Genomic DNA, 19,017 nt, shown 5'->3' with positions numbered 1-19,017 from the left:
ACCCTCTGTGGCACCAGGGAAGCCCTTTTAAGTACTCAGCTCCATTTTAATATTATGAAGCATATAACTCATTGCTTCATTTTTGCCTGGAATGCAAGTGATCAGTTTTATACTTAATTATTGTACCTTAACTCTAGAATATTTTTATGCAGTTATCCTTGTCTTCTCTAACTTCCATTATGGAGTTCCAGTTATATTGGCCTTGCTTTAAGTTTTGAAAGCTTATTATATGCTTGCTTCTTTGAAGTTTTCTTTTTTGGAAGTAGAGTTATAAAGTTTAATCTCACCTTTCATCCATTCACACTTATACCCATGATTCTGTACACCTATCTTTTCTTCCAACAATCCATGCTTTATTTTACTACCCATTCTTCTCTCCATACATCTGCCATCTTCCTGTCTATTCTTTTTTTTTTTTTTTTTTAGTTTTTCTGCTTATAACCAAATATAGCCAGAGAAAGTGAATATGGTTCATGCGTGATTTTGAATAGACCCATGGATCCAGAAAGTGTCTATGCTAGAAGTAGACCTATTTCTTCATTTTACAAAAGAATTTTAGCTCCTTAAAAAAAAATTTTTTTTTTGACTGGTCTTTCACAATCCTAGCTTATACTGATACAGAAATTTCTGTATTTCTGTAGCTATTTTTTTAAAAATCAGCATAGTTATAAATCTTAATTCACTTTAGTATACTTGTTTAAAATAGTGTTTGAATTATATGTATGCACCTATATCCAGCATTACAAAAAAAAAGAAAGAAAGAAATTTGGGGGATAAATATTCATAAAAGAAGTCTCTTCAATTGCCTTAAATAGGAAACTTCCCTACAGCATTTTTTGTTTGTTTGTTTTCATTCATTCAAGAATAATAAAAGGAGTGATTCAATACAACAAACTTACTCAGGAAGTTCACAAACGTTTTTTATTCAACTTTCTAGAAAAATATCTGTTGAATGAGTTATACATCCATATGTATTTGAATCATCTTAATTTTGGCACCCTGAAATTTGTAAGATATTGATTGCAATAGTAAGAAGATTCAATATACAAGAGTATCAGATACAAGAAAAATGAATTTTTCCTTTAAAAATCTTAATATTATACACTTGTACAGTGCAAGCCCTTCCTTACAAACCATGTAATACTGAATTACTGTAGAAAGAGTAAAATCACTATCTATGAAATTGAGTCTTTACTCTTTCACTGTAATATTATAACTCACTAAAATAACGACAGTTCTGTCAAAGTAAAAGTAACAAGTTGGCACGGAAATTCCAGAACATTTTTTGGCATATATTAGAACTGAGATAATTTCAGCAGATGTGAAATCCTATAACCTTCATGAGATTAACACAGTAAGCAAAAATATCTATAGTCTCTCAAAGCACAAGCAAAACATATATATTTTTTCTTGTTTAGGTAGCCACTTATATTTTTATGAAGGTGAATATATGTTGACCAACAAAGCTAAGAATGATATCGGTAAATAGAATCTGACAGTTTTGCAATGGCCCGGTTAGTTTTCAGGTTCCAAAGGGGGTTTGTTTCTAAAGATTTACAACTCTTGTTGGCGAAGTACACATAGACAAACTACACAGTTGGTACTTATATCACTATTTCAGTATCTAAAACCGTGTCCTACAGAGGACAGATGCTCAACAAATAATTAATTGAAAGTATGTGAAACAGTGTTGTCCAAAAGAACATTTAACGAGGATAGAACTGAGCTATATCTACACTGTTTTTTTTTTTTAATTTTATTTTATGTTTAAACTTTACAATATTGTATTAGTTTTGCCAAATATCGAAATGAATCCGCCACAGGTATACCTGTGTTCCCCATCCTGAACCCTCCTCCCTCCTCCCTCCCCATACCCTCCCTCTGGGTCATCTCAGTGCACCAGCCCCAAGCATCCAGTATTGTGCATCGAACCTGGACTGGCGACTCGTTTCATACATGATATTATACATGTTTCAATGCCATTCTCCCAAATCTCCCCACCCTCTCCCTCTCCCACAGAGTCCATAAGACTGATCTATACATCAGTGTCTCTTTTGCTGTCTCGTACACAGGGTTATTGTTACCATCTTTCTAAATTCCATATATATGTGTTAGTATACTGTATTGGTGTTTTTCTTTCTGGCTTACTTCACTCTGTATAATAGATTCCAGTTTCATCCACCTCATTAGAACTGATTCAAATGTATTCTTTTTAATGGCTGAGTAATACTCCATTGTGTATATGTACCACTGCTTTCTTATCCATTCATCTGCTGATGGGCATCTAGGTTGCTTCCATGTCCTGGCTATTATAAACAGTGCTGCGATGAACACTGGGGTACACGTGTCTCTTTCCCTTCTGGTTTCCTCAGTATGTATGCCCAGCAGTGGGATTGCTGGATCATAAGGCAGTTCTATTTCCAGTTTTTTAAGGAATCTCCACACTGTTCTCCATAGTGGCTGTACTAGTTTGCATTCCCACCAACAGTGTAAGAGAGTTCCCTTCTCTCCACACCCTCTCCAGCATTTATTGCTTGTAGACTTATGGATCGCAGCCATTCTGAATGGCATGAAATGGTACCTCATAGTGGTTTTGATTTGCATTTCTCTGATAATGAGTGATGTTGAGCATCTTTTCATGTGTTTACACTGTTTAAAATGATAGCCATATATGGTGAGCAGAGTGACTGAGGAAGTGAATTTTTAATTATATTTAATCTTATCAATTTAATGTAAATTAAGTTGAATAGTAAGATATTTCTAGCAGCTAGTGGATTTAATAGCACAGCTTTAGAAAGTAGTAAGTATAAACAACTCGATGATACACACCCTGAAAATTCAAAACAGATTCATTCGTTGCTATTTGCATTTGCTTTTAGGTTTCCTTCTCCTGCTGATATCCTTGCTATCAATCTTATATTTTTGAAAGTGTGTAATCTTAACATGCTTATAAGAGTTAAAAATACACAAAATGTATATCCTCTCAGAGACTAATCTTTTCCTTCTATTCCTTCTACCCTATTCTTAGCATCCCTTGTAAATAATAAATTTCCTTTGTCTTTCATATGAGTCTTTTTTATGTGAAAATAAACAGATTACTATGTTTTTATTTCCTCTTCATTCTTACACAAAAGGTAATATATTGCTATATATGAAATCATGAGTTCATGCTGACACCTCCATTGCAATCTCATCCCATGGGTTTTTTGTCTTATCACATTCCATAGTAGTACCTCCGTTATTCCATAATGAGAGTCTTGGCTGTCAAAAATATCTACATGCTTACTCATTGTATCCATGCTACGACACACAGTAATACCCTAAGGTATTCCCAACTGTTTTTCTGACCTCATTGTTTTCTCAGCCCCATATCTTGGTCTTTTGATTCACTTTTTGTTTTAAGATTCTATTGACAAGTATCCTCCTAATGAAGAGTTCTTGGAAATTAACTATTCTGTGTATATGCATGTCTGAAAAAAATCTTTATCTCACTGTTTACTTAATTAGTAAATTGGCTGAGAACTGAATCTCAATTCTGAAATAATTTCTCCTTAGAATTTGAATATGCATGGCTTTATATTTTTCCTTTCAGCATCCATTGTTGCTCATGAAAAGTATAATACCAACCTGATTGTAATATTTTATAGATGGCCTTTTTTTCTCTTGAAGATTTAGTTCTCTTTACCCTCAGTGTTCTTTAACGTTTGAAGATATATCTCAGCATGATTATTGCATCCAGCAGTAGAACACAGTGGAAGGGGTTCAGGCTCTGAGTTGTGTGCCTGATGTTTGAATTCCAACTCTGAACCTACCACTTTCCTGAGGAAACAAAGGTGATGACAGAGATTCTGATTTTAAAAGCTCTCTATCAGTTCAGTTCAGTCACTCAGTCATGTCCAACTCTTTGCAGCCCCATGGACTGCAGCACGCCAGGTCTCCCTGTCCAACACCAACACCCGGAGTTTACTCAAATTCATGTCCGTGAGTTGGTGATGCCATCAAACCATCTCATCCTCTGTCGTCCCTTTCTCCTCCAGCCTTCAATCTTTCCCAGCGTCGGGGTCTTTTCAAATGAGTCAGCTCTTCACATCAGGTGGCCAAAGTATGGGAGTTTCAGCTTCAACATCAGTCCTTCCAATGAATATTCAGGACTGATTTCCTTTAGGATGGACTGGCTGGATCTCCTTGCAGTCCCAGGGACTCTCAAGAGTCTTCTCCAACACCACAGTTCAAAAGCATCAATTCTTTGGTGCTCAGCTTTCTTCACAGTCCAATTCTCATATCCATACATGACCACTGGAAAAATGATAGCCTTAACTAGATGGACCTTTGTTGGCAGTTGTGGCTGAGTATAAGAAAATACATACAGTTAGAGACATAGCATCTTTAGCAAATGTATGTCTGAAGTATCAGCAAGTCCAAGAGACAAGATTGCCTAACACAGCCAGAGGCTTGGGTGGGCTAGTGATCAGGGAATGTTTCACAGGGAAACTGACATCTAAATTAAATGTGAAGAGTGGGTAGAAAGTTACCAGGTAGAGTTAAGAAAAGGGTTGTATTCAGACATATAATCATAGACAGCTGGACATGTTGGAGAGTTGGAGTTTAGGGAGCTGAGATTAACTCTTTTTATTCTCACCCAGCAAATCCCCAGCGCATGTGAAGGACTACCTCACCACCACAGGTTAGAAAAAAATGTTTCTCCTACTAGAAACCTTCAAATTCTATGTATATACTTTAGCATCTTTAAAGATTCTTTTTTTCTCCACAAGGCATTTCTATTTACCTAAAAATTGAAATTGTCAAGTATTTCACCAGCAAAATAGTTATATTCAATAATAGCAAAGAATTGCAACCCAGGACATGGAATCTATGGTAAACCACAGGCAGGTTTGGAAAACAAAGGAGAGGAATATTCTTTTATAGAGTAGGAAGAGTTCGGTGGGGCTGTTAAAAAAAAAAAAAAAAAATATCCATTGGAGGAAACTGGGAGTTTGAAGTGTAGTGGCTTTTCATTGGCAGAGTCATGACAGTGTCTCATTGGCTGGGCTGTTGCCAGGCAAGGAGAATGTCTTTCTTCTTCCTACCCGGCTTCCCTGGTGGCTCAGTGGAAAAGAATCCACCTGCCAGTGCAAGAGATGTGGATTTAATCCCCGGGTCCGGGAGATCCCCTGGAGAAGGAAATGGCAACCCATTCCAGTATTCTTGCCTGAGAAATCCCTGACAGCCTACAGTCCATGGGGTCATAAAGTCAGACAGGAATTAGTGACTAAATAACGAACAACCTGCTGGGTAGTAAAATAGGAACTTTCTTCCTTTAAGAAATGCAAAGGTATGTCTCTTCCTGTTGAGTCTACAATTGATGTCAAGAGATAGGGTGTGAGAACTGCCCCTTCTGGACTCCCAGATCCACTTTAAAGAAAGCGTCTGTTTATTAATTTTCACATTTCCCTATTCTTGTGACCCAAGATACCTCCTACACTGTGTTTGGCTAGAGATACAGACCATAGTGCACCTTTACTTCTTTATTTTTCTTTCACTCTTCCTGTGTGTGTTTTTCTTGATACTAGAAATTCAAGTGGTTAATGAATGATCTTGAGCAATAGATAAGATGAGTATTTCTAAAAGAGGAAAATTCAAACCATTCAAAACTCAAAAACAGCAAGAGAGTAGGTAAAAATTGAAAGCAATACAGAAGCTTAACCAATAGAACACAGACACACACACACACACACACACACACACACACACACACACACACCTGACTCACACATTAAAAGGAAAGAGAGAATAGAAAGGCTAAAATGTAAAAGCCGGAATATGCCAAAAGTGTTATCATTACAACTAGAACTCTCAAGCACTGTTGATAGAAATAAAATGTATTTCAACCACTTTTAAAACTGTCAGTGTCTACTAATATGGTACAAAAATATATTCTATGGTTCAGAAATTACACTGATAGGTATAGTCCCTGAAATATGTATGTAAATTCCCTGAAAATATGTATACATATCCCAGTACCAAAAGATGTACAGTATGTTCATAGCATCACTATGTATAAAAGTCTCAAATTGGAAATTATCTGAATGACCATTACCTATAGAATGGGTAAATAAATATGTGATATAGTTGTACAATGGAATACTATATAGTATTAAGACAAAATTAACCTACATACAACAATGTGAGTTAAATCTCGTAGCCTCAATGCCAAGTGAAACTTGATATAAAACAATATATACAGTATGATTCCATCTGAATGAACCTAAATGGGCAAAAATAATGTACTCTCTTAGACCTTTCCAGTCTCTTAGTGTAGTAATTATCCATTGTAAAAGAAATTGCCCCAAAATTTAGCAGCTTAAAACAACAAATACTATCTTTCACATTTTCTGAGAATTAGGAATCCAGAAGTGGCTTAGCTGTGTAATTCTGCCCTAGTCTCATGACACTGCAGTCAAGATGTCATTTGAAGCTGCAGTTATTTTGAAGGTTTGAGTGAAACGTAGAGGATCCACCTCTAAGCTCATCCACCTCCAAGATATACAGAAACAACTAACAAAAATTTTTAAGAGACAATGTGTTAATTCCATTAAATTAATGTGGTACATAATGAGCAATGGACATCACAGAACATTACTTGGTACAGGTGCAACTTTAAAGACTTAAATAGTCTTTAAATAGTTACATTCCTTTAACCAATTAACATGATGTTAACACAGTTGAAAAGGATATGAGAAAAAGTGTGACAGAGCTAAATTTTACATTAAGTAGTCATGAATAATTCCTAAAACATCTAAATAAATGAATATCATTTATTAATATTAATGTATTATTGAGAAACGTCAAGACTAACATCTAGGGAAAACAGCTAAGTCCTTTCATTGCTGGTGATACCCAAAGCTGGACACTCAGGCTAATTAAGTGATCCAGAATTTCATAGAGCAAAGATTTCTGCCAAAGGGGAGAAAAAGTATCAGCATCATGAAGCCATGACAACAGTCTTTCTCTTTGCTATTTCATTTTTTATTTGTTTTGTTGTTGTTGTTGTTGTTTTAGCCAATCCACATGTTTGAAATGTAGATGTGAAGTCAACAGTGAAGTCAGTTAAATTTCTTGTTAACTGTGTGATGTGACATAAAGCACTCACTCTGATCCTTGATTCTCTCATTTGAAGAAAAGCAAAATTCTCACTGGTTATTGATTTTTAAGATATGTCATGTGTGAGGCACAAAGAGCCTTGATAATCAATGTTTGTTCTACAAATTTTAAAAATTAAGAGTATGTAATATTTATAGAAGTCATGCATATGCTTAACTGCACTTTCTGTTATTATTCATTTCTTCCCACTTAGCATAATGTAAAGAAATGATGACTTAGCATTATGTGAATTCTCAAAGCCAAATTCCTCTATCATTGGTAATTTTCAAAGATAATAGTATAATTAGAAATATTTTAATCTGCATTTTATTAATGATAGAAAACATAATTTAGTGACATCATTTGAGATGATTAGCTATAATGAGTTCAAATTTTTTTTCTGACCTACTTAATCCAATATTTATGTGCCCTCACCTGCTTTCAAAAGCACATAATAAATTTAGCAAGAATTGAGAAAGGATAAAATATTCTTGAGTTACTACCAGAGAGAGACTCAAGGTCTGGGAGAAATTGGGTCTATTGCCAGAAAATTAACATTAATTTTCCCAGGAACACTGAGATTAAGAAGCCCAAAGTATTTTACTTATCAAAAGGAGGCAGTGCAGCTTTGGGGTTCAGAGAGCAAGCTCTGAAGTCTCAATTATCAGCTGTTTGACCTCAGTTTCCTCATCAGTCAAATCAAGATAGCATTATACTGGCTTCCCTGGTCACTCAGACGGTAAAGAATCTGCCTGCAATCCGGGACACCTGAGTTTGATCCCTAGGTCGGGAAGATCCCCTGGAGAAGGGCATGGCAGCCCATTTTAGTATTCTTGACTGGTAAATCCCACGGACAGAGGAGCCTGGGAGGCTACAGTTCATGGCATCGCAAAGTCAGATAGTTTCTGCCTTAGAGAGCTGCTGTGAGAATTAAATGAAACAATGCATATACAATGCTTAATACAGTGTCAAGATGAGTAAGCACTCAATGGATATGATTATTCTGTATATTCTGAATAAAGTTGGTAGAGACAGTACAGACTTCTAATGAGTTCAGGGCTGGCTTTGAATCTGGCAGTATAAAATAGACAAGGTAGTTTTAAGTTTGAAGCTGACAAGATATTGACCCAAAGGCCACTTTTGTTTAACAAATCTACACTCCAAAGTTCAGAACAGTTGATTCTACCTGGCATTTCAATTGATTAGAGTGAATTTGTTTAAGGTGTCCCTCTCTTTGATCGATGATTGTATAACACAATGGTATATTATGTATAGACCTTGTTCTCTTGAAACTTAGGTAGATTATGGATTTGAGATAGCTTTGTCAATTTGCTTTTCCTTTTAAATTACCATTAACTGGCTACTTAATTATACTCACTTTGTATTTTCTTGAAAGCATTAAAAAATTTCACTTCAACTCTGATCCAAGCAACCATATGTCCATAGTATGAATAAAGCACACCCACAGCTGATGTTTAAACTAATGAAATGAGGAATGTATTATATATCAGCTTTGAATAGTTCATTTATGCTGTTAGAGTGAAAAAAAGTAGTAGTTTCCATCTGTACTTCAGAAATTAAACATTTGCTTCTCAAAGATTTCATTTTAATTGAAACTAATATTAGTTTATTAGTAAGAGGCCTCTAGAAGAGTTAAAATGAAATCATGTTGCAATAATAAATATGTTGTATTTTCCTTAAAGTATGCTAAATCTTTTTCACATTATTTCACATGGCAGTGAAAACTAGACCTTTACATAATTTTATGCTTCTCTCTCTCTCTCTCTTTTTTTTGGCCAAGATCTCCATAGGAAGATGATGAGAGCAGTTTCAAATTGTAGAGAGATTAGTAACAGATGGAAGATATGGATAAAGTTAAATTTTTATTGTATGGCACAGTTTTTTGCTTGATGAGAAAAACATTTTTTTAGTAGGGAAGACTTTGAATAGGGTTTTGTCAGTGATAAAACACCACAAGTTTTGGTACAACATCTCTTTGCATTTAGCTATGTCTTTAGGGTTAATATTATTTTTGTTCAGTTGCTGAGTCATTTCTGACTCTTTGTGACCCCATGGACTACAGCACACCAGGCTTCCCTGGCCTTCACTATCTCTCAGATTTAGTTCAAACTCATATCCATTGATTCAGTGATGAGAATATCAAAGTGATTAGGAGCTTTATTATTTTCTTTGGAGTGATCGTTTTGGTTGGGGGTGGGAGTGGTTGCTGTTCACTCCAGCACCTGGAAATGTGAAATAACTGGACACATTTGCTTAAGAGTTTTTTCTTCTCTCAACACTATAAAAAGTAAAGATTAACTCATTAAATATGCTGACTGTTCTCATAAGCCCACATAATTATATTTTTGGAGATTACCAAGTATGAACAAAACCCAAATTATACAAGCTGAACATGTTGCATTGTACTTATATTTTTGTCTGACTTTTATATATTCACTCATTAACTCATGTGATAACTTAATTCATTTAATTATTTATCTATTATGAGCCAGACTACATACTTGGGAGAAAGTTTCCAGGAACCAGTGAAGAGTTTTTAATATTGTAGTGACATGACTTACTAATAAAACAACTTATTGAGAATCTATTTTGTGACAAACACTGGTGTACTAATTACTGAGTTGTTTTGCCAAAAGATTGTGTCAGTACTTACGATGAATCTGAGAATGAGATCTTAAGTAGAAGGATTATGGGGAGCACTCGAGCAGGAGATATAATGATGGTTAGAGGCAGTGGAGCTATACTGGCAATGGCTTTACAATATATTTATATGGTTAGAGGAGATTACACTTGGTAGACATTTGGATATAGAGGGTAAAATGACTGTGAGGCAAAGAAGACAGCGGGGTATTGTTCATGGATGACCAGGCACCAAAATAGAAAACAGTGGAAGAAAATTAGGCTTTCCAGGTATTTTGGTTTCAACAGATGGATTTGAGGTATTACTAAAAATTCAGGTAGAATTTTGCAATGGGCAGTTGAATCTATAGTTCTGGAATTCAGGGAGAAGGCCCAGATTAGAAATATATTGATACCTTGGGAGTCACATTGAAATTAGTGGGAATTTGGTTCAGGGCTATTTCTCCTAGGCAAAATGCGTGAATTAGCTTTCTCTTTGCCTTTGCTATTCTGTTCACTGAAAATGAGAAAGCCATTTAATGAAATTTCACTATGGAACACTATAGCTGGTAAATAATCCACTGGAGAATAGTATTATCCATTAGAAGTTTTTCTGATGATAGAAACATTCCATATTGCCACTCTCAAAACAGAATTCAGAAGCCTTTGGCAGTGTGGATCACAACAAATAGTGGGAAATTCTTAAAGAGATGGGAATACCAGACCACCTTACCTGCCTCCTGAAAAATCTGTATGCAGATAAAGAAGCAACAGTTAGAACTATACATGGAACAATGAACTGGTTCCAAATTGGGAAAAGAGTATGTCAAGGCTGTATTTTGTCATCCTGCCTATTATGCAGAGTACATAATGCAAACTGCCAAGCTGGATGAAGCACAAGCTGGAATCAAGACTGCCAGGAGAAATATCATTAACCTGAGATATGAAGATGACACCACCCTTATGGAAGGAAAGCTAAAGAACTAAAGAGACTGTTGATGAAAGTGAAACAGGAGAGTGAAAAAGATGGCTTAAAACTCAACATTCAACAAACTAAGATCATGGCATCTGGTCCCATCACTTCATGGCAAATAGATGGGGAAACAATGGAAACAGTGACAAACTGAATTTTGGGGGGCTCCAAAATCACTGCAGATGGTGACTGCAGCCTTGAAATTAAGACATTTGCTCCTTGGAAGAAAAGCTATGACAGCATATTAAAAAGCAGAGATTACTTTGCCAACAAAGGTCTGTCTAGTCAAAGCTATGCTTTTTTTCTATAGTCATGTATGGATATGAGAGTTGGACCATAAAGAAAGTTGAGCACCAAAAAACGGATGCTTTTGAATTGTGGTGTTGGAGGAGACTCTTGAGAGTCCCTTGGACTACAAGGAGATCCAACCAATCCATCCTAAAGGAAATCAGTCCTGAATATTCATTGGAAGGACTGGTGCTGAAGCTGAAACTCCAATAATTTGGCCATCTGATGCGAAGAGCTGACTCATTAGAAAAGACCCTGATGCTGGAAAAGATTGAGAGCAGGAGAACGGGACAACAGAGGATGAAATGGTTTGATGGCATCACCGACTCAATGGACATGAGTTTGAGCAAGCTCCAGGAGTTAGTGATGGACAGGGAAGCCTGGCATGCTGCAGTCCATGTGGTCTCAGATTTGGACACAGCTGAGTGACTCAACTGATTATGCCTATTGAGCACCTGAGCTGTGGTATATGTGATTGAGGAAATAAAGTTTAAAACTAATTTTACAAATAGTGAGAGTTTTACTTCTTCTTTTCCAATTTGGATTCCTTTTATTTCTTTTTCTGCTCTGATTGCTGTGGCCAAAACTTCCAAAACTATGTTGAATAGTAATGGTGAAAGTGGGCACCCTTGTCTTGTTCCTGACTTTAGAGGAAATGCTTTCAATTTTTCACCATTGAGGATAATGTTTGCTGTGCGTTTGTCATATATAGCTTTTATTATGTTGAGGTATGTTCCTTCTATTCCTGCTTTCTGGAGAGTTTTTATCATAAATGGGTGTTGAATTTTGTCAAAGGCTTTCTCTGCATCTATTGAGATAATCATATGGTTTTTATTTTTCAATTTGTTAATGTGGTGTATTACATTGATTGATTTGCGGATATTGAAGAATCCTTGCATCCCTGGGATAAAGCCCACTTGGTCATGGTGTATGATCTTTTTAATGTGTTGTTGGATTCTGATTACTAGAATTTTGTTAAGGATTTTTGCATCTATGTTCATCAGTGATATTGGCCTGTAGTTTTCTTTTTTTGTGGGATCTTTGTCAGGTTTTGGTATTAGGGTGATGGTGGCCTCATAGAATGAGTTTGGAAGTTTACCTCCCTCTGCAATGTTCTGGAAGAGTTTGAGCAGGATAGGTGTTAGCTCTTCTCTAAATTTTTGGTAGAATTCAGCTGTGAAGCCGTCTGGACCTGGGCTTTTGTTTGCTGGAAGATTTTTGATTACAGTTTCAATTTCCGTGCTTGTGATGGGTCTGTTAAGATTTTTTATTTCTTCCTGGTTGAGTTTTGGAAAGTTGTACTTTTCTAAGAATTTGTCCATTTCTTCCACATTGTCCATTTTATTGGCATATAATTGTTGATAGTAGTCTCTTATGATCCTTTGTATTTCTGTGTTGTCTGCTGTGATCTCTCCATTTTCATTTCTAATTTTATTGATTTGATTTTTCTCCCTTTGTTTCTTGATGAGTCTGGCTAATGGTTTGTCAATTTTATTTATCCTTTCAAAGAATCAGCTTTTGGTTTTGTTGATTTTTGCTATGGTCTCTTTAGTTTCTTTTGCATTTATTTCTTCTCTAATTTTTCAGATTTCTTTCCTTCTACTAACCCTGGGGTTCTTCATTTCTTCCTTTTCTAGTTGCTTTAGGTGTAGAGTTAGGTTATTTATTTGACTTTTTTCTTGTTTCTTGAGGTGTGCCTGTATTGCTATGAACTTTCCCCTTAGGACTGCTTTTACCATGTCCCACAGGTTTTGGGTTGTTGTGTTTTCATTTTCATTCATTTCTATGCAAATTTTGATTTCTTTTTTGATTTCTTCTGTGATTTGTTGGTTATTCAGCAGCGTGTTGTTCAGCCTCCATATGTTGGAATTTTTAATAGTTTTTCTCCTGTAATTGAGATCTAATCTTACTGCATTGTGGTCAGAAAAGATGCTTGGAATGATTTCTATTTTTTTGAATTTACCAAGGCTAGCTTTATGGCCCAGGATGTGATCTATCCTGGAGAAGGTTCCATGTGCGCTTGAGGAAAAGGTGAAATTCATTGTTTTGGGATGAATCCTCTACATAGAAAACCATAAAGACTCCACCAGAGATTACTAGAAATAATCAATGACTATAGTAAAGTTGCAGGATATAAAATCAACACACAGAAATCCCTTGCATTCCTATACACTAATATGAGAAAACAGAAAGAGAAATTAAGGAAACAATTCCATTCACCATTGCAACGGAAAGAATAAAATACTTAGGAATATATCTACCTAAAGAAACTAAAGACCTATATATAGAAAACTATAAAACACTGGTGAAAGAAATCAAAGAGGACACTAATAGATGGAGAAATATACCATGTTCATGGATTGGAAGAATCAATATAGTGAAAATGAGTATACTACCCAAAGCAATTTATAGATTCAATGCAATCCCTATCAAGCTACCAACAGTATTCTTCACAGAGCTAGAAAAAATAATTTCACAGTTTCTATGGAAATACAAAAAACCTCGAATAGCCAAAGCAATCTTGAGAAAGAAGAATGGAACTGGAGGAATCAACCTACCTGACTTCAGGCTCTACTACAAAGCCACAGTTATCAAGACAGTATGGTACTTGCACAAAGACAGAAATATAGATCAATGGAACAAAATAGAAAGCCCAGAGATAAATCCACGCACATACGGACACCTTATCTTTGACAAAGGAGGCAAGAATATACAATGGATTAAAGACAATCTCTTTAACAAGTGGTGCTGGGAAATCTGGTCAACCACTTGTAAAAGAATGAAACTAGACCACTTTCTAACACCATACACAAAAATAAACTCAAAATGGATTAAAGATCTCAATGTAAGACCAGAAACTATAAAACTCCTAGAGGAGAACATAGGCAAAACACTCTCTGACATACATCACAGCAGGATCCTCTATGACCCACCTCCCAGAATATTGGAAATAAAAGCAAAAATAAACAAATGGGACCTAATTAACCTTAAAAGCTTCTGCACATCAAAGGAAACTATTATCAAGGTGAAAAGACAGCCTTCAGAATGGGCGAAAATAATAGCAAATGAAGCAACTGACAAACAACTAATCTCAAAAATATACAAGCAACTCTTACAGCTCAACTCCAGAAAAATAAATGACCCAATCAAAAAATGGGCCAAAGAACTAAATAAACATTTCTCCAAAGAAGACATACAGATGGCTAACAAACACATGAAAAGATGCTCAACATCACTCATTATCAGAGAAATGCAAATCAAAACCACTATGAGGTACCATTTCACACCAGTCAGAATGGCTGCAATCCATAAGTCTACAAGCAATAAATGCTGGAGAGGGTGTGGAGAAAAGGGAACCCTCTTATACTGTTGGTGGGAATGCAAACTAGTACAGCCACTATGGAGAACAGTGTGGAGATTCCTTAAAAAACTGGAAATAGAACTGCCTTATGATCCAGCAATCCCACTGCTGGGCATACACACTGAGGAAACCAGAAGGGAAAGAGACACGTGTACCCCAATGTTCATCGCAGCACTGTTTATAATAGCCAGGACATGGAAGCAACCTAGATGCCCATCAGCAGATGAATGGATAAGAAAGCAGTGGTACATATACACAATGGAGTATTACTCGGCCATTAAAAAGAATACATTTGAATCAGTTCTAATGAGGTGGATGAAACTGGAGCCTATTATACAGAACGAAGTAAGCCAGAAAGAAAAACACCAATACAGTATACTAATGCATATATATGGAATTTAGAAAGATGGTAACAATAACCCGGTGTACGAGACAGCAAAAGAGACACTGATGTATGGAACAGTCTTATGGACTCTGTGGGAGAGAGAGAGGGTGGGAAGATTTGGGAGAATGGCATTGAAACATGTAAAATATCATGTAAGAAACGAGTTGCCAGTCCAGGTTCGATGCACGATACTGGATGCTTAGGGCTAGTGCACTGGGACGACCCAGAGGGATGGTATGGGGAGGGAGGAGGGAGGAGGGTTCAGGATGGGGAACACATGTATACCTGTGGTGGATTCATTTTGATATTTGGCAAAACTAATACAATTATGTAAAGTTTAAAAATAAATAAAATTAAAAAAAAAAACTAATTTTAATGAATTTAATTTTTAATAGCTATATTTTGCCATATGCATCCAGGTGTCCCCCCACCCGCCCCCTTTTTTTGTTTGTTTTTGGCCATGCTGCATAACTGCATGGCTTGCTGAACCTGACTAAGGATTGATTCCAGACCCTCAGCAGTGAAATAGGAGAGTCCTAACCACTAGACTGCTACGGAATTCCCAACTAGAAGCCTCTTTTTATTGGATTGGCCTCCCTGGTGGCTCAGCTGGTAAAGAATCCACTTGCAGTGCAGGAGACCTGTATTCAATCCCTGGGTTGGGAAGATGGCCGGGAGAAGGAAACAGCTACCCACTCCAGTGTTCTGGCCTGGAGAATTCCATGGACTGTCCATGGGGTCGCAAATAGTTGGGTACGATTGAGAGGCTTTCTTTTTCACTTTTCACACCTAGAGAATGGACAGAGAAGAAAAGCAGAATGGATACCCTGGTGGGTATAGTAACTAAGAATTAGGCTACAGATGATACATTTTAGTAGGTGGAGGCAAGAAGGTACTAAATAAAATATGCCTTGTGCTCATGCTCAGTTGTGTCCAACTCTTTGCACCCCACTGGACTGTAGCCCCCAGGCTCATCTGCACATGGGATTTTTCAGGCAGGAATACCAGAATGGGTTGCCATTATACAGGGGATCTTCCCAACTGAAGTATTGAATCTGCTTCTCCTGTGTTGCAGGCAGATTCTTTACCACTGAGCCATTGGGGAAGCCCCAAAATATGACTACCCGTGTATATTACCAACATTCCCCCATATCAAGAACATGGCAGGTCAGATTGCAAGAGATGGTATGCCATACATGAAGACAGGGGTTTGAAAGTAGGAAAAAATAAAAATAATATTTATTAATATTTTTGTATTGGAGAAAGCATTTATATCTTCCAGGTTTAGAATTATGACTCTAAAAATTAGTCTGCCTTTATCCTGCCACTTCACATGGGGCAGAAACTTCCTCCATATGATATGGTCTAGTAATTAGAGTTTAAATTATGCATTCTGACAGAGTTCAAAACTCAATTCTGTATTATATTACCATAATTACTCTGTGAAACTTTCTTTGTCATTCAACTTAAGTATTAGCCAGAGATCAAATCGCCAACATCCGCTGGGTCATCAAAAAATTGAGAGTTCCAGAAAAACATCTATTTCTGCTTTATTGACTATGCCAAAGCCTCTGACTGTGTGGATCACAATAAACTGTGGACAATTCTGAAAGAGATGGGAATATCAGACCACCTGACCTGTGTCTTGAGAAACCTGTATGCAGGTCAGGAAGCAACAGTTAGAACTGGACATGGAACAACAGACTGGTTCCAAATAGGAAAAGGAGTACATCAAGGCTGTATATTGTCACCCTGCTTATTTAACTTATATGCAGAGTACATCATGAGAAACACTGGGCAGGAGGAAGCACAAGCTGGAATCAAGATTGCTGGGAGAAATATCAATAACCTCAGATATGCAGATGACACCACCCTTATGGCAGAAAGTGAAGAAGAACTAAAGAGCCTCTTGATGAAAGTGAGAGAGGAGAGTGAAAAAGTTGGCTTAAAGCTCAACATTCAGAAAACTAAGATCATGGCATCCGGTCCCATCACTTCATGGCAAATAGATGGGGAAACAGTGGAAACAGTGGCTGACCTTATTTTGGGGGCCTCCAAAATCACTGCAGATGGTGACTGCGGCCATGAAATTAAAAGATACTTACTCCTTGGAAGGAAATTTATGACCAACCTAGACAGCATATTCAAAAGCAGAGACATTACTTTGCCACCAAAGGTCCATGTAGCCAAGGCTATGGTTTTTTCCAGTAGTCATGTATGGATGTGAGAGTTGGACTATAAAGAAAGCTGAGTGCCAGAGAATTGATGCTTTTGAACTGTGGTGTTGGAGAAGACTCTTGAGAGTCCCTTGGACTGCAAAGAGATCCAATCAGTCCATCCTAAAGGATATCAGTCCTGGGTGTTCATTGGAAGGGCTGATGTTGAAGCTGAAACTCCATTACTTTGTCCACTTGATGTGAAGAGCTGACTCATGTGAAAAGACCCTGATGCTGTGAGCAAAGATGGAGAAATGTGTTTAATTGAGACTATTTGATGGCACTAGTTGTAAAGAACTTGGCTGCCGATCTAAGAGACATGGGTTCCATTCTTGGGTCAGGAAGATCCGCTAGGAGAGGAAATGGCAACTCACTCCAGTATTCTTGCCTGGAGAATCCAATGGACAGAGAAGCCTGGTGGGATATAGTCCATAGGTTTGCAGCGTCAGATTCAACTGAAGTGACTTAGCTTGCGTGCATTTTGAAATCTTGGCTTCCCTGATAGCTAAGACAGTAAAGAATCTGCCTGCACAGGAGACCTGGGTTCAGTTCCTGGGTCAGAAAGATTCACTGGAGAAGGAAATGTCAACCCACTCCAGTATTCTTGCCTGGAGCATTCCATGGCAGAGGAGCCTCATGGGCTACGGTCCATGGGGTCACAAAGAGTCAGATGTGACAGAGGACTAACACAGTTTGAAACCCTAATTAAAAAAGAACATTCTTTGGATTGGCCTTACTGATTGATATATCCCTACATTCATTCAATGTTCTTATTTTAGATAGAAATGTTTTATGTATAAGATCACCAATTTCTTTTCATTAATCGTTTTGATGAGGGGGAAATATTTTATCAAAAGAAAGTTTAAAGTATTTTTATTATTTCTATGAGATAGAATTAGTAGGTTTATGTAATTTTCTTCTATTTTGCAACTCAATTTTTTAAAAGTATCTTTCTATGATTTCAACTGTTATTCACACCAATTCTTTTTTGTAATTTCTTTAGGCTTACAATGGATAGGACAAAAAATGATAATATGGTTCCAGACTTAGTAAGACAAATGCTATAAAGGAGAAATATAACTTTTAAAAATATTTTCATTAAGATATCTTTCTTGTCTTTGATTCTTTTTACATTTCAGAGTTTCAAGATTATACTGCCAAAATGTTTTGTCTTCATACCTTTAAAAAAATAATTGAAAGTTTATTAATCAAATATGTGTTTAACAATATGATTCTCCTTTTCTCAGTAATCTGAAAATACAAATAGGACAATTTTCTCTTTCTTATTCATTTTAACAGCAATTCCTGAATTTGTAACACAAGTCAATGTTGCCTTGGAAGCCTTAAGTAAAAACTCTTTGGATGTGTTTGATGATAGTCAATTCGTGGACATCTCAAAGAAGATCTATGATACAATTCATGATATCAGATGTTCAGTCATGATGATTCGGGTAAGTCTGCTTTACCTTCCATTGAAATATTGTAGCATTGTTCACCATCTGGGATCCCTGGAATGATTGCAAGAAGTGTTTTATTTCTGTGCCATAATGTCAATGCTGAAATCCATTAGAACTTTAGAAATTCATATGTATCCCCAAAGTCAGATCTACTGTCACGAACAATGCTTTTACTTATGTATATGGTTATAACTTATGCAAATGAGCACATTTAACTGCCACATGTGCAGAAATGATAGAATTCATTGTGTACAGGGTTTGCTAAAGTGTCACATAGCATGATCAGAAGCCAAAGAACAATACATAAAGTAATTTCTTTCTTTCCTTGAATAGAAGGAGAGGATCTTTCTAATCACTATATTGAAATGTATAGGAAAGTGTATTTAAAACAGGGAATTTCTGTGTCTGCATCCTCTCATGCTAGAACATAGAATCAGTGTTCTGTAAGAAATCTCACTTGGAGCTGCCAGGAACAACAAATGTTTGAGTGTTGTCTGTTTGGGAGAATATATACCATCTTCCCAAATGTGATAGTGAGTCATTTGTTGTGAGCACAC

At 36.6% G+C, this 19,017-nt stretch overlaps 1 protein-coding gene across 5 annotated transcripts in view; it reads left to right on the top strand.

Annotated features, from left to right (window-relative positions):
* CTNNA3 (catenin alpha 3) overlaps positions 1-19,017 on the top strand; it is a 1,905,103-nt gene that overhangs the window by 1,507,564 nt on the left and 378,522 nt on the right. For all 5 annotated transcript variants that reach the window (XM_005226477.5, XM_005226478.5, XM_059882614.1 and 2 more), the window contains 1 exon segment: positions 18,303-18,454. In XM_005226477.5, the coding sequence (XP_005226534.1) occupies positions 18,303-18,454 (152 nt within the window).

Source organism: Bos taurus, chromosome 28, assembly GCF_002263795.3.
Source record: "Bos taurus isolate L1 Dominette 01449 registration number 42190680 breed Hereford chromosome 28, ARS-UCD2.0, whole genome shotgun sequence".
Classification (NCBI taxonomy): Eukaryota; Metazoa; Chordata; class Mammalia; order Artiodactyla; family Bovidae; genus Bos; species Bos taurus.
Note: the sequence above shows the minus strand (reverse complement) of the source record. Positions and strands in the feature narration are given on the sequence as shown.